General features: G+C 35.9%; 1 protein-coding gene and 1 long non-coding RNA gene across 2 annotated transcripts; both read right to left on the bottom strand.

Moving 5' to 3' along the window:
* Positions 1 to 89: 89 nt before the first annotated feature.
* Positions 90 to 1148, bottom strand: boca (LDLR chaperone boca). Its single transcript, XM_073958110.1, has 2 exons — positions 939 to 1148; positions 90 to 657 (listed from the first exon to the last, which is right to left on the bottom strand). Exons 1-2 carry the CDS (start codon positions 1080 to 1082, stop codon positions 265 to 267), a joined length of 537 nt encoding a protein of 178 aa, XP_073814211.1. The 5' UTR covers positions 1083 to 1148; the 3' UTR covers positions 90 to 264.
* Positions 1149 to 11002: 9854 nt separating this feature from the next.
* Positions 11003 to 21348, bottom strand: LOC141406254 (uncharacterized). Its single transcript, XR_012413349.1, has 5 exons — positions 21017 to 21348; positions 20542 to 20947; positions 20267 to 20468; positions 19146 to 19324; positions 11003 to 11566 (listed from the first exon to the last, which is right to left on the bottom strand). It is a non-coding gene; the product is annotated as an uncharacterized lncRNA (long non-coding RNA).
* Between the last annotated feature and the right edge of the window lie 78 nt (positions 21349 to 21426).

Here is a 21426-nt window from a genome sequence, read left to right as displayed (position 1 = left end):
GCACTTGAAATCATTCACAATAGCTGCTAAACAAAAAACTAATTCGCATCCCGCACTACTTCTGACAAAAACAACAATATAACAACTCATTTTTTTTTGTTTTTTTTTTTCTCATTCTACAAAAAAGAATATTTGTTCGTATGTTTTATTAACATAAAATACTTTGCTTTAACAAAATTACTAAATACTAAGCAAAAAAATGCATGAGATTGGAAAGAAATGTACAAATATAGTTGGAGGTATATTTCAGCTGCTTTAATTCCATTACAACTCGTCTTTCTTGGCATATACGCCGGGATATTCTTTGTTTTCAATTGTCACTCCCTTACAACGTTCCTGTTGTATCAAATAGTCTTTAGCCTCCCAAGCCTGAGCGCCATCCTTGAACAGAAATATGGCCCGATCATCATCGACCATATAACGTTCGGCTTGTATGTGATTATTCCACAAACTTGTTTGCCACAACTTGGTTAAAGTTTCGGCTTCTTCGCGGGTTGGATTGCCATCTACCGAAACGAATGTCATAAGGGTCCTGCCCTTCTTGGAAACTTTTAATAACTCTTCAGGATTGGCAGTGTCTAATTTTGACAAATCTATTTGTGGTTGCGGACGCAAATGTTCAGGCAACTCATCAGGTTCCAAAGGTTCTTCATCTTCCTGTAAAATATTAGATTATTTTTTGCCGGTTGCTTTTGTTGTTCATCTTAGGGGTAGTTTACACTATATGTAAATGTCATATGACACAAAATAAAATCATTCCATATCTACCCACGGAGGCAATGTGGATACGTAGTTTTATTACATTATTGCTGGTGTGGACGCACAGAGTAAATTGCGTAAGGAAAATCTCCAATATTGCACATATTAGCGAATATATAACGATGGAAAAGTTCATGTCATATGACATTTACATATAGTGTAAACTACCCCTTACTTACCTCCCATTGATCCAATAAACGTTCCATATCAGCATCAGTGAAGTCTCTTATATCCTTCTTAGCCCATTCTGGTTTTTCTTTAGATTTCTTAGCCATTGACAATGGCAAAAGAGCCATTAAAATCAAAATGTAATAAAATCGCATATTTATTTTATTTAGTTTTAGCAATCTTTTGTTTAGTGGGTGTAAAGAGTAAACAACCACGTCACACAAAACATTCATAATAAAGAAATAAAGGAAATTCACAATGGTCACATAGTGTTTAGTTAGTATAACACGTATGGTAAAGTAACGTAATACCCCGGTAACACTTAACCGGATTAACCCATTGGGTTTGGGTTTCAAATGTCAATATGTGTGTTCGTTTACTCAAAATTTGTACAAATTGTTACTGGATGTTGTTCGTTTACTCTACAGTACAATGCAAAAGAGCTTAGTCGATTACAAGAAATAACTGGACTTGTACAAATTTGTACAAATTATTGAGTAAACGAACACACCTAATTCCATAGCTAAAATGCATGGTGGAATAATAAGGTGTAGCGCCAAAAACAGCTGATCTTCATACCAGTTGTCAAAATACTTTATTGTGAATAAAATCACATACAAAATGTAAACAAGCAATTCACAGTAATGCATTATTGTGAGCAAATTTGACGTTTGACATGTGGTCTGTTCCTTTACTTTTAAAAATGGAAAAACCGGCAAAAGTAGTAAAAGTTGTAAACTGCTCCCATATGATTTGTATGGTGTCTGAAGTAAAGGAACGCTTTTCAAGTAAAAAGTGGTAAAACTTGAAGATTCTTGCACGTTAAGGGACAAAGCTATGATTTGATGTAACACCTTCTTATTCCACCATGCAAAAATGCATGGTGAAATAATAAGGTGTAACGAAAACTGGTATGAACATCAGCTGTTTTTGGTGTTATATCCATGGTGGAATAAGAAGGTGTTTAGCTGAAAACACATACAACGTTTGAGTAAAGTTTTGTGTCGTTTTGGCCGTTTTTACACTGTTGGGCATGATGCCGAAAAATTCAAATTCATTCGAAATATATGCCGGCAAACACATCAACGCCGGACTTTGATGTCGGCGTCGCCCTGTTGTTGTTGTTTTTTGTCAACGCCCAACGCAAAACTTTAATCAAACGTTGTATCTGTTTTTAGCTTTACATCAAATTATACCAAACGTCAAATATGGCCACAATAATGTATTATTGTGAATTGCTTCTTTACATTTTCCCAGCAAAAAAGTTTGCAAGTAGTGCAATGCAGAGTTATGATGTCAATACATCTTTCGATGCAGTCCACACGGAGTTATGAAACATGCACTCCGCTCGATACATTTTAGAAGCACTCTCTTATAGATGCCTAACCAAGCAAGCCAATTTTTTGATCCCTACAGTCGCAGTCTTTTTTTTCTGAACACAAGAAAGAGTGTCTAAAATTATAAGAATTTGTCTAAAAAAAATAAAGAAATACAAATTAAATTATTTTTGAAGTGGAGTTGGAGGAAAAATGAAAAACCATTTGGATGATAAAGCAATATCAGTTGCGGTGTCACAAAAAGCAGAGCAGATGAAGTAAACTCAGTTATGATCAAATTTAATGGAGAGTTTTTATATTAGTGTAATAAAGTTAATATTATTGTTTATACGAATAAGCAACGTATTTTATTTATTTTGGGATATTATATGCTGTTTATATTAGAGCTTTTTGCGGGGTTAACCTTCATTATCAGGATTTAACTGCTTAATCTGGTCAACTTCATCAAGATTTACCATACAATTGGCCTGTTCGATAACTTCGCAAGTAAAAAGTATTTGCAAGTTCTTGGAAGTACTTGCAACTACTTCTCATTTCTCTTTTATTGAGCAAGCTTGTTATCGAACAGCACTTTGTAAAAGTTTGTACAAATTTGTACAAACTTTTGGGTTATCGAACAGGCCTAATTTTAAATCTTCTCATGACCGGATTTGTTTGAGATCCTGCACAAAATCTGGATACTATTGTAATGCAACACTGTTATTGTACAAAAAAATGCAACTGGTATGAACATCAGCTGTTTTTGGTGTTATATCCATGGTGGAATAAGAAGGTGTTTAGCTGAAAACACATACAACGTTTGAGTAAAGTTTTGTGTCGTTTTGGCCGTTTTTACACTGTTGGGCATGATGCCGAAAAATTCAAATTCATTCGAAATATATGCCGGCAAACACATCAACGCCGGACTTTGATGTCAGCGTCGCCCTGTTGTTGTTGTTTTTTGTCAACGCCCAACGCAAAACTTTAATCAAACGTTGTATCTGTTTTTAGCTTTACATCAAATTATACCAAACGTCAAATATGGCCACAATAATGTATTATTGTGAATTGCTTCTTTACATTTTCCCAGCAAAAAAGTTTGCAAGTAGTGCAATGCAGAGTTATGATGTCAATACATCTTTCGATGCAGTCCACACGGAGTTATGAAACATGCACTCCGCTCGATACATTTTAGAAGCACTCTCTTATAGATGCCTAACCAAGCAAGCCAATTTTTTGATCCCTACAGTCGCAGTCTTTTTTTTCTGAACACAAGAAATGGTCTGTTCCTTTACTTTTGAAAATAGTAAAACCGGCAAAAGTAGTAAAGGTTGTAAACTGCTCGCATATGAATTGTATTGTGTCTGAAGTAAAGGAACGCTTTTCGAGTAAAAAGTTGTAAAACTTGAAGATTCTTGAACGTAAAGGAACAGGGCTAAAGAGTGTCTAAAATTATAAGAATTTGTCCCAATTTACATTAGGCGAGTTTACTTGCGGCAATTGTCAGTTTGTGGGTGAGAGAGGGTGTTGAGAGGCAAAGGGTTACCATATACCTCACCTCTCTCTCCATCAAACTGACAATTGCCGCAAGTAAACTCGCCTAATGTAAATTGGGACTTTGTCTAAAAAAAAAATAAAGAAATACAAATTAAATTATTTTTGAAGTGGAGTTGGAGGAAAAATGAAAAACCATTTGGATGATAAAGCAATATCAGTTGCGGTGTCACAAAAAGCAGAGCAGATGAAGTAAACTCAGTTATGATCAAATTTAATGGAGAGTTTTTATATTAGTGTAATAAAGTTAATATTATTGTTTATACGAATAAGCAACGTATTTTATTTATATTGGGATATTATATGCTGTTTATATTAGAGCTTTTTGCGGGGTTAACCTTCATTATCAGGATTTAACTGCTTAATCTGGTCAACTTCATCAAGATTTACCATACAATTTTAAATCTTCTCATGACCGGATTTGTTTGAGATCCTGCACAAAATCTGGATACTATTGTAATGCAACACTGTTATTGTACAAAAAAATGCAACTCATTTGCCAAAGTACGACAAGTTGCAAGTGTTTTCATAAATAGTTTGTTTACATTTTGTTTGAATGTCAAACAAAAAGAAAATTGGAATTTTGTATTAAAATATAAAATTGAGATGAATTCGCACAGAGGTAAGTAAATATTTACTTGAATAAGAAAATAAAATAGCACTTCAATTTCTTTACATGAAATGTTTGTAGAAAAATGAGCCCTTGGTCGGAAAACAACAAAAGATGTCAACAGCGTCTTCGCATTTACCGCCAGCAGCAGAAACAACACGAACCCATGCTAGGAGGAGGAATTTGCTTACTTCGTCCACTTTTTACAGATACTGGGTGATGATATTCCAATCCTGCAAATCTTATTGGCACCCACCACAGCAAGATTTTCTACTGCGTACATAAGCCATATCATGGTAATGTACAACTGCCACAAGTTAATGGATAAAGGATGGAGATGCTATTGGATATTTTAATAAACCTGCATTTAGCAATTTTAGAATCAACTCGGGCAGTTGTGCATAAAATTACACTGTGCCACAAAAAAAATATTCAAGGGTTCTGACGCAAAAATTCTATGGTGTTGGGATCCGTGGACAACGATAATGCTTTTGTTCTTTTGGGTCACTTCGTTCTTTGTTTTATAACGGTAATTGTAGGGAAGAACGGGGGTTTTAAAATTCCAAAACGTGGAGCGATATGGTTCCACCAAAAATTTCAGCCACCTATCTCAATTTTCGGGAATGATAGTGAGATTATCGCAGACGAACGGAGGGACGAACTTGCATAAAAGAAAAAACTATGAATAGAAGTCCGTTGTGAAAAATATAACTTATGCTCGTTTGAAACTGAAAATTTCAAAAACCCCGTACTTCACTACAATTACCGTTATAAAGAACGAAGTGACCCAAAAGAACCAAAGGCATTTTCGTTGTCCACGGACTCCAGCACGATAGAATTTTTGCGTTAATGACCAGCTCACTCTAGTGTGGACCGGAAAAAGAGAAACAGTCTAAATGTATTTAATATTGACTAAATGAAATAGTTGTTAAGACGATGAGTGTATATTATTTTTGTTTGGATTTCCTACCCCAATTTTTTCCATTTGATCCAAAAACCTCATATATATGAATTTGTATGGCGATTACTTAACGTTAACTCCAACGATGCATAATAATAATTTGTATGTGGCCAAAGGTGCATTTTCACGAAAATTCTCTAAAATTTGCAAATTTTGAAAATCGGATCAGATTTCACATTTTTATTGTATTTTTTATTCTTTACTTTTTATTAATGAAATACAGAATAAATATTTTAAGTATGTGTATTTGTTAATTTCGCTGGTTCGGTACTGCCATCCATCAGTCTGAATATCTCTCAAACCTGCTAGGTATAATTGTTGATCTAGGGGTTCCATCTTGTGTCTCTGAACCTCCGTCTCGAGTTCACAGAAATCCTCCCTCACTCCGAGGGCCTATCCATAAGGTGGTAATTTGAATGGTCTTGCCTATAACATCAAAGCAAATATTGCATCAAAATTTGTGCCGACGCACCGGCAGGATCTTGAACTCCTCATCCAAATGGTCCACTGAAGACATGAGACACCTTGTTAGTGTTTTCAGTTATGGAAGATTTGCAATTTATCCCATTTCGTTTCATTTACGTTGGCAAACCGTTATATCGCGTTTTATGTGGTTAACAAGGTACCATTAACCACACCCCAAGTGCTGCCGGCTAGGAACTTGAGGGCCTTGTTCTTGTTTCTCATCTTATCGCAGAAGTTGCAGCATTTGTGACCTCTAGGAATATGGGGTAGTTTGTAGCCGGAATTATTGAACTATCGACCGGCACATTCAGTGGGAGCTTCATTTGCGCCGTCAATGTGGTGTACTTTGTAGCTGTTGACTTAGTGGTGATCAATGCGTTTAGCCTGTCACAAATGTTATCAACAGTGGGACCTGACGCCATGAGCGTACATTGATTGTAGAAAGGAAGAGGTTAAACAGTTCCGGATATATCACCCTCTTTGGGGAACTCCCTGCTTCATTCTACGGGGATTGGACTTCTTCTTTCTGTATTCCACGCCGTTAAAAATGGCAGATGTCCGATCATCCTTCTTTCCAGGGTTCGATAGCGCCTTAACCGTGGTCCACAATTTATTGCAACTGGTTCCAATTATGCAGCACTTTAGATGCTTGTGTTTACCGACCTATTGGCTTCCACTGTCAGTTCTCTGGGGTCAGGCCACTTGGGTTCGTGTGGCGAAGCTCATCATGCTCATTTGCATATGGTGTTCATGGCCAGGATTGCAATTATTTTGGGAGCTCATATAATATCTTGCGTATGTTCGTCCTTCTATTCCATTTTTAATCCGTTGTTGTCTTAAAATTGAAACAATTAAACAAACATTTATGTAGTTTTCTTTTAGGTTTGCTGTTTTGTATGTATACACAAACAAAAATCAGCTGTCGTTTATATCCTCATAAAGGCATATATAAACGGTTAAGATTAACCCACTGGATCTTTAAATCCCACAGGGTTAACCTTCAATAGTATAAACGCCCTATTATCAATGGCTTGCATTTTATTGCATCTTTAGACTGCATTTAATTAAATTCAATCCAAAACACTACATCAAAGGCTGTGATTTGGATCGAAAATGGAGTGCATCCTAGCTGTGTGCCGTGGAAGCAAAATGGAGTGCATCTTAGCTGCGCGCTCTCTTGTAAAATTCATAGGTGAATTCATAGGAAAAGATGTACTCCCGCGGCAATTGTTCTAGTGATTTAACTGCATACGCGGATGCAAACTTTTTGCTGGGTATTTGTATGTGTTTTTATTCACAATAATGAATTTTGACAGAGTGACATAGACACTCTTTCTTGTGTTCAGAAAAAAAGACTGTGACTGTAGGGATCAAAAAATTGGCTTGCTTGGCTGAGATCTATAAGCGAGTGCTTCTAAAGTGTATCGAGCGGAATGCATTTTTCATAACTCCGTGTGGACTGCATCGAATGATGTATTGAAATAATAAGTCTGCATTTCACTACTTCCAAACTTTTTTGCTGGGTATGCACACCCGCTTTGCACGCAGAAGGCCGTGGGTTCGATTCCCCGGCAAGCCAACATCAAAACATTTTCAACGGTGGCAAAATACCCTCAGTAATTTTTGCCCCATTTCCTGAGTATTTCAGCCATGTAAAACTTCTCTACAAGTGGTGTCTTAAGACACGCCGTTCGGACTCGGCTGTGATAACCAGGGGCTCAATTCTGTTTCTATGAAAATGTGAAATGAAAACTTTTATAAAGGAAAAAACTGTCAAATGAAAAAAATAATAAAGGAAATATTTTTCATTTCAAATTTTCATAGAACAAAAATCCAGCCCAGCTGTTTTTCCCGCGGCACATTTATAGAAGGTAGAAGTGACAATCAGCTGTATTTATACTTTTTTTGTAAATTTGTTTTCAAAATGTAATAGGGTCTACTCATGAAATTTGAAACTTCGAAATTTGCTACCAAAAAATACTTTTTTTCATCATAAACGTGTAATAAAAATTACCTTCGAGAGGTTTTAATGCGTTATATTTACATTTTGATTCGAATTTGTTCTGTTTTAGATGATTTTCAAAACGTATTTATGTTTTTCCGCGAAAAAATTTGGAACGACCCTATTACTCAATATTTATCTTTGACAATTAATTTTCAATAACAACAATGCAAGATCTATTTATAAGGTCACGTAAGTAGCACAACAACAACTCTATTTTGGCCGAAAATTCTTCAATATGTCAAAATGTTTGCTACCAAAAAATACTTTTTTTCATCATAAACGTGTAATAAAAATTACCTTCGAGAGGTTTTAATGCGTTATATTTACATTTTGATTCGAATTTGTTCTGTTTTAGATGATTTTCAAAACGTATTTATGTTTTTCCGCGAAAAAATTTGGAACGACCCTATTACTCAATATTTATCTTTGACAATTAATTTTCAATAACAACAATGCAAGATCTATTTATAAGGTCACGTAAGTAGCACAACAACAACTCTATTTTGGCCGAAAATTCTTCAATATGTCAAATGTTTGTTTGATTCACAATAACCATGATGAAATTATAAGGTGGCGTAAAACGGCCAGCTGATTGGTTTCAATATGTCAAATATTTTGTTATTGTGAATAAATTGTATGAAAACGTAAACAAACATTTTGACATATTGAAGAATTTTCGGCCAAAATAGAGTTGTTGTTGTGCTACTTACGTGACCTGTTAAATAGATCTTGACAATAACAAAAAAATTGACAGATTGAAACCAATCAGCTGGTCGTTTTACGCCACCTTATAATTTCATCATGCAACAATGTTGTTTTTTGTAAATTTTTTAGTTGTTGTAGTTCATGCATATACCTTCTGTAAATTTGCCTTGATTTGAAGTATACGCAAATGAATTGACAGTTGAAATCGAGTGGATTTCGTAAATGTAAACCAAGCATTAGTATTACATTGACAGTTGATCAATTCCATTGCTTAAACGTCAAATGAAATCCAATGGATTTCAGATGAGTTTTTATTTGACGTATACGCAAAGGAAATGACAGTTGAAATCGAGTCGATTTCGTAAATGTTAAGCTGAAAACACATACAACGTTTGAGTAAAGTTTTGTGTCGTTTTGGCCGTTTTTACACTGTTGGGCATGATGCCGAAAAATTCAAATTCATTGGTTTGTTCCTTTACTTTTGAAAATGGTAAAACCGGCAAAAGTAGCAAAAGTTGTGAACTGCTCTCATATGAATTGTATGGTGTCAGAAGTAAAGGAACGCTTTTCGAGTAAAAAGTGGTAAAACTTGAAGATTCTTGTACGTAAAGGAACAGAGCTCATATGAAATATATGCCGGCAAACACATCAACGCCGAACTTTGATGTCGGCATCGCCCTGTTGTTGTTGTCTTTTTGTCAACGCCCAACGCAAAACTTTACTCAAACGCTGTATGTGCTTTCAGCTTTAACCAAGCATTATGTTTTTTTGTTTGCTGAAATGTTTGTTAAGGTTGGAACCACAGTTTATACAGTTGGATACTAAAGACCTCGACACATAAGAAGCATGGCATATTTGCTTAAGTAATATCTAGTCAAAGACTAAAGACCAAGTTCGACCTAATTTAAATGTGATTCTGAAATCTTTTTATTAGGTCGAACTTGGTCTTTAGTCTTTTATCAGATATGACTTAAGGGGTGAGTACATAAGCTGCATTGCCTGGCTTGCTTCCTATGTCCGTGTTTAGACACACGGAAAGTAAATTCAGTTTTTAGGCAATAGGGGGTAGGAAAGAGTGTTGAGGAGCTCTTTCCTCTCCGCTCTCTCCCAAAAACTCAATTTACTTTCCCGAGAAATTTGTGTGTCTAAACACAGACTATAAGAGAATAAAAAAGAAAAGGGCAACCTAGTTTGAAATTGGCTCGGCCTTCTATATTCTTTTATTTTTGTTATGTCAGAAATGAAGCAGGAAAGCATGGCAAGCAGGCGAGGCAGCTTAAGGGCTGTTTACACCATCTATCAATGTCATATGAGCGGTCATTTCTTTCACTCATTCGACATTCTCTATGTTTGTCAAAATTTACGTCATCCATACAACATTCAATTTGTGCGTTCATACCTACAAGTGTTATTTTCGTATGACATAACCTATAAATATAAAAACAGCTGTTTTTGTCATTGTTTACATTTATTGTTGAGTTACAAATTTGCGAAAATTTTTAGTTTTGGTTGAAGGAAAATGAATATCTAGCATGTTTGTTGTGGTAGAATAGGTTTTTGGGGTTATAGAGGCATTCATGTTTGCCACAAAGCAATCATTTCCAACACTGCTCCTTTCGACCAATCGATCTGAAAATAACATTATAAACACCCTTTATTTACTTTTCTAAATACTTAAATATACATAATTTCCATTTTCTTTTTTAAAAGATTTTGTTTTTCAATTTTTTTTTTGAGAATGCCAGAAAACAGCTGATAAATTTATGTTTACATACGAGAATGCCGTATCAAATAGAGCGCTCCCTAAATGAAAAATTTACATATGAGTTGCCAAATCATTTTGATAGATAAAAATTTTCATAGTGGTCACACTATGTGTACAACATTCGCAGGTAGAAAATTTGACATCTCATACGACATTGATAGATGGTGTAAACAACCCTTTATGTGTCGATGCCTTAAGCCCACCTGATTGTTATGTCAGTTGGATACATGGTGGAATAAGAAGGTGTGTTGCGTGGTCTTTGCAGTTTTTTTTTAATAAAAAAAAGAAACGAAAAAACCCGACAACATTTCTTCGCACAACCGACCGAACAAGACACCGTTTTAAAAATGAGGCGCGGAAACGGCAAGTAGATGCTGGTGAATAAAAAGTGGTGCCAATTACAGGGCTGTGTTTGAGTAGGGTAATGGAGAATGATAACAGATGACGAGATACAACCCTGAAGCTATGACAGGTTTAGTAGTACCTGGGTGTAAAAGAAAATAAATAAACTGAAGGAAAATAAAAGAAAATTATTGGAAAGTAGGGGAAAATTTTAGCGTCATTTCCCAGGATATAAAAGGGCCTAGAACCTAAAAAGCGCGTCAGAATCAAGTGCCGTGTCTAACCCTTAAGTTGGGATATTAAACCTCAACGTTCACCCAGATAACAAAAAAATAAAACAAATAATTATAAATTATTTTTCAAAAAAAAAAAAAAAACAATTCAAATATTTTATTTAAAATTGTGTCTTTTTTTTTAAATGTTGTGGGCAGATTACCAACTAAGTAAGTTTTAATTTTGGTGCTTGTATTTAGTAACAAGTAGTGATTGTTTGGTGTTGTGTTTATTTTATTCTTTATTTAAGATTGCACCAACAATTTAAAAGAAGACATCAACTGTCCTCCTCGACGATCCAAAAGGGAGGAGGGCAGCAAAATTTTATTCAACTATTTGAAAATTATCCATAAAAATACATCGGGGAAGCAGAAATAACCTTATTATGATTTTTTGGTTTTTGCTGTGAACCACACATATGATTGCCTGGATCATTGAAGAATTGATGTAAACCGTGCGTTTCTGGTGCTTGCCAAGAAAACCCTTTCTTTGCTGAATTGAGTAAAAGATTGATGTAAGCCTTTGATGCCAGGTAAATTAAATAGTGAAATCCCCCGTTTACACTGCTTACGAAGAACGAATTTATTTAATTGACGGCCATTTCGCGCATGAGCGCCAATTATCAAAAAGAAAAAAAAAATACCTGAAATGAAAGTAATGATAAAACTTTGAATTAATTCTCAATATAAAAAATATCTTGATTCTAATTAAATTGATTTTTATCGTAAACTAGATATATTTTAAAATAAGTTGTGTTGTCCATACTCAATATTTAATGCTAATTTTTTATTTATGTGAGGGTTATTAATGCCGCCATTTAATATTAATCGAGTGTAGGATTACTTCTCAGCAAAATTATCATAAAAGGATTTAAACAAAAAAAAATATTAAGACTACCAATGAACAGTCTACTCACCGCTTAAGAGAGCTCTTTTAGGTAGGGAATTTGTTAGAATTTTATTGTGTGTGGCCGAATTGGCATTGTAATTGGAAAAGAGAGGTAATCTGAGTCAGTGACTCGCCATTTTGTCCTTAATTTCGGTATTAATAATTCATTTGTTTATGATTATGAACTTTTGTTAGTAGGTTAAGAAAAAGAAATGACTAAGCCGTCAATATATTTTTATGCTTGATTGTCAAGAAAAATTATGTGCTAGTTTTGTGTTATAAAGGGGGGTAATATGATGTAAATTGCTAGGTAAGTGTGTGTGGAGCACGGGGCCCTTTTAATAATGACTGATGAAATGGACTAAAGGGTCAAGGTTGGGCGGGCTATGTGTGGGTGCAATTTTCCATCAAGCACCTTTGTCACTGGTATATGTAGGGTTGTATTTGTTGTTTGTGTTCTTGTCTTTTTATGTTCAAATTCAATTATTGTTTATCCCCTTGGGCTGATGGTGTCAGGGTTGGGACCGCCTTGAGTACAGCTCCCCTGAACTAGCTGGATACCCCACCACAGTGCCGCATAAGCCGGATTATAACAATATGGCGCCCAAATTAAAAAACAAATCATAAAATGATTTAATTTCAATACACAGTGCAATACCACCAGTGCGCTGTAAAATAGACCTATGATGCAATAAACCAAAAATACAAATATCGCATTTTCTTATAATGCAAATTTTGCAACCACAATTTCCCTTTTGAAATTGTGTTAAATGTGCAATAATTAGCTATAAGTATGAGAAAATTAGGATATTTGTTTTAAAAATTCCAAAATGGTCAAGTGCAATAGCTCTTGTTCGTCTAATGTAACAAATGATGTATTGTTTATGACCTGTTCTGTTTATGTGTATATGTTTTGTGATAAGTAGTTTCAATAGTCGTTAGAGAAAACATAAGGGGAAATGTGCAATTGCTTCAGTGACGAAGGTATCACAGAGTGCATTGCGCAAAGTACTCGTGTACGTGATCTCTTTTCTTACTAATATAGGAAAACTGCCGTCGTGTTTGATCTAATTATGTGTGTTCAGTAACGTTAATTCCTAATTAGCAATATACCGTGACAACCAATAGGGACACATTGATTTAACATGATTAAAGAAAAAAGAAACAAATGTTCATAAAAAAAATCCACACACTTTCGTAACCAAGCAATTGAAAATACATCTTATGCCCTCTTATATGTATGTTGAAAAAAAAAAAAAAAAAAAAAAAACTAAAACTAACCGTTAATATTTTATGTTATTTGATTTTATGTATTGTTTGTTTAGTTCAGTAACGTATTAATAACTAGTTTATCCAGTAATTTTTTTATTTAGGTAAATCTGCTTTCATTTTTTCATACATTATTTCTTACCACAACATTTTTTTGTTTATATCATTGCCAAAACGTAAATTAAAATCACTGTTAAGATCCGAGTTCAACTGTTAATTATCATTATAAAATCTAATGAGTGAACAGATAGGTGGGAAAAGACGTAGCAAAAGGAATCGTTTGTCAGCTTTTGATGTTAGTGTATTTTCACCTCAAACTCCTAGACCCAAAACGAAGAAGAAAAGAACAGAAGTAATCATGGCCAACAGAGAAGGTTCAATACAAGATTTATCAGGTACAATTAACAATCCTAATGCTAGTACGAGTGCTGGCGCTCGAGTACCAGAGAACGAAATGGATCATATGATTAGAGGTATGGTACAAGAGAGCGTAAACGACGCCAGAGCTAGTATTAGAAATTTAGTACAAGAAAGTGTCAGCCAGGAAATGGAAAAGTTTCAATCTGCAATTCAAAAATTGAATGAATCTATCGCCAGATTATCGGTAGATCGTAACCATGATCCAAACCCTAACCCACAACCACCGTTACCCCCTAGGCCTCAGGCTCCGCCTGGACCGCACAATAGTTATACAAACGCGAGCCGCCAAAGCTCGGATGTGCCGCCCATATTTAATTCCAATTACGTTCAACCCTTCAAAGTGGAACGGTTTCACTTAAATTTTTCAGGAAGACCGAACACATTATCTGTCGAAGACTTTATTTATAGAATCGAATATTTTCAAAAACATTATAGATTGTCCTGGGAGGAAATTCTAAATGAGTTCCACGTCCTAGTGTCAGGACCCGCCTATGATTGGTACTGGCTTCAGCAAAGGAACGAAGCCATAACTGATTGGATGTCCCTTAAGTATGGATTAACCGAAAGGTTTAAAACTAGAAGGACATGTTTCGAGGCCATGAGAGATCTCATGGAACGAAAACAGCAACCTGGGGAAACCATAGACACATTTTTTCACGATATGAATCTCATGCGTTCTAAGTTGGAAAAACCCGTCTCTGATTATGAGATGATTACATTAATAAAGAAAAATCTTCGAAAGAATCTATCTAGCATTGTCTATGCAATGCCTGTGAGTTCCGTCGAACAACTGAGAGTCGAGTGTTTAGAGATTGAGAGGACGTTTTTTAGGCGTGAAAATGTGGCACCGCCACCACCCACACCCATAAATAGATCGATTCGGGTTAATGCTTTACAAGAAGAAGAAGAAGTCGATAATTTCCGTAGGTTTGAGGAAACAGATGAAGTCCCGGAAATAGCGGCTATAAATACCCAGACTGTCTGCTGGAATTGCCAAAACCCGGGGCATGTCTTCCGTGAATGCACTTCCACTCAAAGAAATTACTTTTGTTTTAAGTGTGGTAAACCCAACACTATAACACCAAAATGTGCGAATTGTGCGTCGGGAAACTCCCGAAAGAACATGGTTGCAGCGGGAAACCATCGTTCAACGGAACCGCACAAGGGAGCAAACCCGCTGACAAACAAGTGAATGAGAACCAATGTAATAATTATCCATCAATACGCCATTACCTACCACTAGAAGCAAGGCAACAACACTATGACCTTGTAAAAACAAAAATTTTTGGCAACAGCGATGAAAATAAACCGATAGGAAATCCAGAGAAAAAAACATTTAAGAAACTGGAAAAGAATAAACAAAGGATCCTTAAGCTAAGACAATACCAAAAGGAGAATAGAAAGCGTAGAAAATCTTTATGTGAGACCATAGTACGATGCCAAGACATAAGTGATCCAAGACCATATGTGTTCATTAAAATCAGGGAGAAAGAGATACAAGGCCTATTAGATTCAGGGGCAACTGTAAGCCTTTTAGGTAAACCGTGTCGAGAAATCGTAGAGGAATTGGATTTGGAAATTCAACCTTACACTTCCGATATAAGTACGGCCTCTGGGAAAAGACACAGGATTTTAGGCAGAATTCAAGTTAATGTTGAGTATGAAGGAAAAACTAGAAAAATGATTTTATATTTGTGTCCCGATCTACAGCAGGATTTGTACCTAGGAGCCGATTTCTGGCGTTTATTCGAAATAGCACCAGAAATATTTCCTTTAAATGAAGTTAATTTAGACCTCCAAATAAAAATACATGGCGATTCAAAAAACGAAAATACAAAAATGCATACTTTAACTGAAGATCAAAAGAAAAGGTTAGACGAAGTCATTAAGAAGTTTCCAACATTTGAGGAGAAGGGTTTAGGATGTACAAGGATAGAAAAACACGCTATCAAGTTAGTGGAAGGAGCACAGCCTGTCAAGGATAAACACTATCCCTTATCCCCAGCTGTTCAAGACATTGTTTACAAGGAGATAGACAACATGCTCGCTCTGAATGTAATTGAGGAGAGTGATTCTCCTTGGAGTAATAGGACGACTGTTGTAAGAAAACCAGGGAAGAATAGATTTTGTCTGGATGCCCGGAAACTAAATGCGCTTACCGTAAAAGACGCATACCCTCTACAAAACATAGATGGAATACTTAGCAGAATTGATCAAACGCATTTTATAAGCAGCGTCGACCTGAAGTATGCGTTTTGGCAGATTGAGCTGGAAGAAGAAGCCAAGCCATATACTGCCTTTACGGTACCAGGTCGACCGCTTTATCAGTTCCGCGTAATGCCGTTTGGACTTTGTAATGCGGCGCAGCGACTCTGTCGCTTAATGGATAAAGTTATCCCTGGCCGTCTCAAGTCCAACGTCTTCATCTACCTAGACGACCTTCTTATTATCTCAGAGGATTTCGATAGCCATATAAAATTGCTTAACGAAGTGGCTGAATGCTTACTAAAAGCAAATCTCACAATTGGTCTAAAAAAATCGTTATTTTGTTTTACCGAATTGAAATACCTCGGTTTTATAATCGGGAACGGATGCCTTAAAACCGACCCAGAGAAGATACACGCGATTAAAGAAATACCAGTACCAAAAAATCCGAGAGAGGTTAGAAGTTTTTTGGGAACCGCAGGATGGTACCGGCGGTTTATCAAAAACTTCGCCTCCATATCTGCTGCCCTTACCGATACCCTCAAAAAGGGCCAAAAATTCTCTATTAGTCCAAAGGCAATGGAATCATTCAATACGCTAAAAAGGGCCCTGACCTCAGCCCCAGTCCTTCGTCACCCAGATTTCTCACGCGAATTCTTCATTCAATGTGACGCATCAGACTATGGAATTGGGGCTGTGTTGTTTCAGAAGGACGATAACGGAGGAGAAAATCCAATCGCCTTCTATTCCCAAAAATTAAATGCTTGCCAACGGAATTATTCAGTAACTGAAAAGGAATGTTTGGCAGCGGTACTAGCGGTAAAAAGATTTCGGCCTTATGTCGAATTAATGAAATTCACCATAATTACAGACCATGCTAGCCTTAAATGGCTGATGTCCTTAAAGGACTTAAGCGGCAGACTTGCGCGCTGGTCTTTGCAGCTCCAAGCATATGACTTCTCTATAGAACACCGGAAAGGCTCCGAAAATGTAGTGGCGGATACCTTATCTAGGATGCCCACCGACTCTGAGGTTATAATCGAAGAAATCCAGAATGAGGATATGTTGGGATTTGAGACGACGGCGTTTGAGAGTGAAGAGTATTGTGAACTCAAAGACACAATAATTTCGAATCAAGTAAATCTACCCGACCTTAAGGTAGAAGACGGAAAAGTGTACATAAGGGCCAAACATTTTGATGCAGACACCAATGAATTCGAATGGAAACTGTGGATACCCCAAGACATCACCTACGCGTTGATTGAAAAAGCCCATACATATACCGAAGTAGTGCATGAAGGCATAACCAAAACATTAAACAGACTAAAAACATTTTATTATTGGCCGAAGATGGTATCTCAGGTCAGACAATACATAAAAGCCTGTCAAATTTGTAAGGAAACGAAGCCCTCCAATCAGAACATGAGACCACCTATGGGAGAAGAAGTTGTAACCGAAAGGCCATTCCAGAAGTTGTATATTGACTTCTTGGGAAAATATCCTCGTTCCAAAAAAGGAAATGCTTACATCTTTATTGTAGTGGATCATTTCACGAAATTTACTTTTCTACATGCCATGAAAGAGGCTACTGCCCAAAATGTCATACGGTTCTTGGAACACCATGTATTTCACGTATTCGGTGTGCCAGAAACAATACACAGCGACAACGGGAAGCAGTTTGTGTCGAAATCCTTCGAGGAAATGATAAACAACTATAAAATCAACCACATAACAACGGCCTATTACTCTCCTCAATCGAATGCATCAGAGCGAGTAAATCAGTCGGTACTGGCGGCGATAAGATCATATGTGGAGAAAGATCACCGTGACTGGGATCTATACCTATCCGAAATTGAGCAGGCTCTGAGGACTTCCGTACACTCAGCAACCGGTGTCAATCCTTTTTTCTCCTTATTCGGGTACAATCGGTTTTCAAGCGGAGCAGATTATAAATTAGCTAAGCGCCTCAGATCATTAACAGATCACCAAATCGTTCATTTTAACAGAAATGAGAAATTAGAATTGATGAGAGAGAAGATGAGGGATAGCATGCATCAGGCATACGAAAGCAGCTCAAAGCGTTACAACCAACGAGCAAGAATTGTCAAATTCTTGCCCGGGCAAGAAGTGTATAGAAGGAATCATGTGTTGTCTGATTTTAAGAACAATATAAATTCCAAATTCTGTAAGAAATTCCTTAAGTGTAGAGTAGTAAGACCAATTGGAAATAACATGTACGAATTGGAGACACTTCAGGGAAAACCCCTCGGGAATTATCATGCCAAAGACATTAGAATATAGAAAAAGTGCAATAAAGCTGTGATATAGTAATAATAGTGCAATATAGGTTAATAAATGTGTGTCGTGTGTGTCCACTTTTATCAATCTATTTGACTTTTATTTAACTATATCAATAGATTATGGTGATATGATAATAATAGTGCAAAATAGGTTATAAATTTGTGTCGTGAACGTCCAATTTCATCTACCTATTTTGGGTTTTTTTTTTTAAATTATATCATAATATTCTTGCCTCTTTTTCTATAGTAGTCATTAGCATGATAGTACATAACTTAAATTGCCCGGCCAATAGATCTCAGGGTGTGGGAGTTCCCCACGTTGGGTCTGGAGACAAGTGAGCTCCAAATAAACTAGTACAAAAAGTCTAACCACCTTAATATAGCATGTCAACTATAAACGAGTAAACCATAAAAAAAAATCAAGGAACTAGTGCATGCATGATAAATCTTTAAAAATCACAAATCAAACCAAAACCCCTCAATTCAAATTAAGAAGCTATAATTTTTACACCCACAGGAAAGCAATCTACCTGGAAAGACTATTTGTTCTCAAAGACATATTGATTAACCCCAAACCCCATTGAAATAATAGGACATATTTTCTTTTCAAAGTGAAAATCACAACCAAATATGATAATTTTATTAATAATGTTTAGTACTCTGGGTTTCCTATGAAAAGGAATTTTAAATATAGGAAAACAAACGATCTAATATATCATAAAATGTTTATACATCACAATAAATAATAATAATAAGGAAGGTATACTAAAATAAAAATATTATACAAATATGTCAAGTCCAATTCAATGGCGGCAGAAAATGTGTAATTTCTTTATTTGTTTTTTGTTCCACGTAGTCAACAATAACAATACAATTCACAGGAGGTCATCATAGCCACTCCTTCCACAGGTAGAAACCAATTATCAAATAATTGCAAACAACATTCAAAGTAATAAATTGATATCACAAATTCAATTGTAATAAATTAAAATATTCCGAAGACAATAGATATTTTGCACCATTAACATTTCATATTAATAATCACATTCATCACCTTTGGCTAATATTAATGCCACCAAGGCCCTGTCTCACTGTCAGTCAGCTGTCCCAGTATAATATAAATAGAAATGCTAAACTCACCTAAAAACAATCAGCAGCAACCATTTAGCGTTGGTGTAAACACGGGAGTTCTCGCCATTCATAATGATTAAATGAGCCAACTTGTCCATTGATGCAAAACAAAATTGATGTGGGGTAAAACACACACTGGTGGTTGAAAGGTACACAATTTTTGGCAACATTCCTTACGCGAACAAGAACTGAAAATACACAACAACAACAAAAAAACCAGAATTAATCAACGAAAGTAACATTTCTCTGTTTATAGTTATTCAACTGAACAAATGACTATGAGTTGAATGCATTAAAATTATTTGTTCTTTCTTAAAATTTTTCTTCTTATTTCTTCACATTGTTTGTTTTTTTGTTTACACACATTTCCTTTCACGTTTTTCATTTGTTTAATCATTTACTTGTAGCCACAAAAACACACACACGCACATAAACATATGTCATGAGGGCAATCAGCCTGTTTATTGTTTCTCTACTGCATAACAAAAAAAGAAAACACTTTATTGTGAAGACCACATCATCACCATCATCCACCACCATTGTTCTTATATCAACATAACACAACAATAATTTTTCTTAGGAATTCTGGAACGTATGAGAACACTTTTGGCCTTGCCTTTTATTGAGTAAATCACAATCTTATTAGGAACTAAATCGCTCTTGGAATGTCATTCAAAGACTATCACTTTTCATAACAAATCATTTTATTCCTTCAAATTCACTTACGGTCTTGTATGGGATCAGTAATTTTAACCATGAATTCACTAAATATATTAAAAACACATTCACATCAATCCAGCAGCATTTTCATTATATCCACCTATTTCATTTTTTCTCACATATTTAACACACTGTTTTTACGATTATAAAATACACCTTTTCTGGCGAACATTGCTGGTTGATGATCATATTCACATTCGTACATGTTTTTGTCATTACGCGATGAACACCTTTGGGATGAGTATGCACTGTAGGTCAGGTAGCAATTAACAGGAATCTGGAGCAAAACAATTTAGCTGTTGAGATAGTTTTTACACGTGATTTTTTTTGTGTGATTCTTAATGAAACCAAATTCTTTAGGAGCACTTTAACACTATTGTCCATACACCATGCTTTGAGATGGAACTCACCTAACGATGACCGGCAGGCAACAGCAAATGTGGCTCAGGCAATGTTGAATTTTCCATGCAGTAAACTTTTCCATGAGTTGTTGTCATGAAACGACACAAACTGCAATTCACAAAACGTGACAAAAGACATAGGTAAAGGAAATTGTTGATGTTGCTAGGTAAATCTGGTACACCCAAAGTATTAAAATCCACTAAGGTTTATCTGTAAGGAAAGGAAATAAAGTCAGAATTACTATAAAATAAAAATGAACATTTGCAACAAAGAAATACATTACCTGCGGACATGTGCGGTCAGCACAGCGTTGGCTGAGCTCCATTGAAATCGTCATGACGCAGTTACAAAAGGCAGCGACGCCAGCGTAATAGTAAAGGGCTGCTGTTGCGTCGTACAGTCATGATGGTGGAGACTTGATAGCATGTACATACAAACATGTGTGTGACTGGCGTGGGTCGAACAATTGTGACTGTGTTGGTTCCATTAAAAAGTCCATACATATGTGTGACTTGTGTACGTGACAAGTACGAGTAAATTGCCCGCGAAATGCAAGTTTTTTCGCATAGCGGCACTCTCCATGCACATACACATAAGCATATTGTCAATGATGGATAGGAATAATTGTGTGTAGAGCAAGCGTATGTTAATACACGTAAAGACAATTATTTCAATGAATACACATTTTTCTAGAAAGATAAGGAAAAGAAAATATATTATTTCTAGTTGAAATGAATGATGAATTATTCTGATCTTACCTGGGAGTTTTGTGTAGGAAAATTCACACATGAGAAAAAAAAATGCACGCTGAGTACCCATAACCTCGTGGTCATGAAAAGTTTCCATAGTTTTTGCTTGCGTTTTACTTTTTTCCATACTTATCCAATTATGCGAATCAAAGACTACACGCACATCCCCATTCTTATTGCAAGGCACTAGAATGGTGAAGTTTTGTTGCGTGGTCTTTGCAGTTTTTTTTTTAATAAAAAAAAGAAACGAAAAAACCCGACAACATTTCTTCGCACAACCGACCGAACAAGACACCGTTTTAAAAATGAGGCGCGGAAACGGCAAGTAGATGCTGGTGAATAAAAAGTGGTGCCAATTACAGGGCTGTGTTTGAGTAGGGTAATGGAGAATGATAACAGATGACGAGATACAACCCTGA

This window comes from Musca autumnalis, unplaced genomic scaffold, assembly GCF_047663935.1.
Source record: "Musca autumnalis isolate F117 unplaced genomic scaffold, ASM4766393v1 scaffold_5, whole genome shotgun sequence".
Taxonomy (NCBI): domain Eukaryota; kingdom Metazoa; phylum Arthropoda; class Insecta; order Diptera; family Muscidae; genus Musca; species Musca autumnalis.
Note: the sequence above shows the minus strand (reverse complement) of the source record. Positions and strands in the feature narration are given on the sequence as shown.

What these genes read in the sequence shown, in the direction of transcription:
- boca (XM_073958110.1), bottom strand. Translation starts at nt 1,082, where the DNA reads ATGCGATTTTATTACATTTTGATTTTAATGGCTCTTTTGCCATTGTCA. An exon ending in GTTTATTGGATCAATGGGAG is followed by an intron (nt 658 to 938) that starts GTAAGTAAGGGG and finishes AATATTTTACAG; the next exon opens with GAAGATGAAGAACCTTTGGA.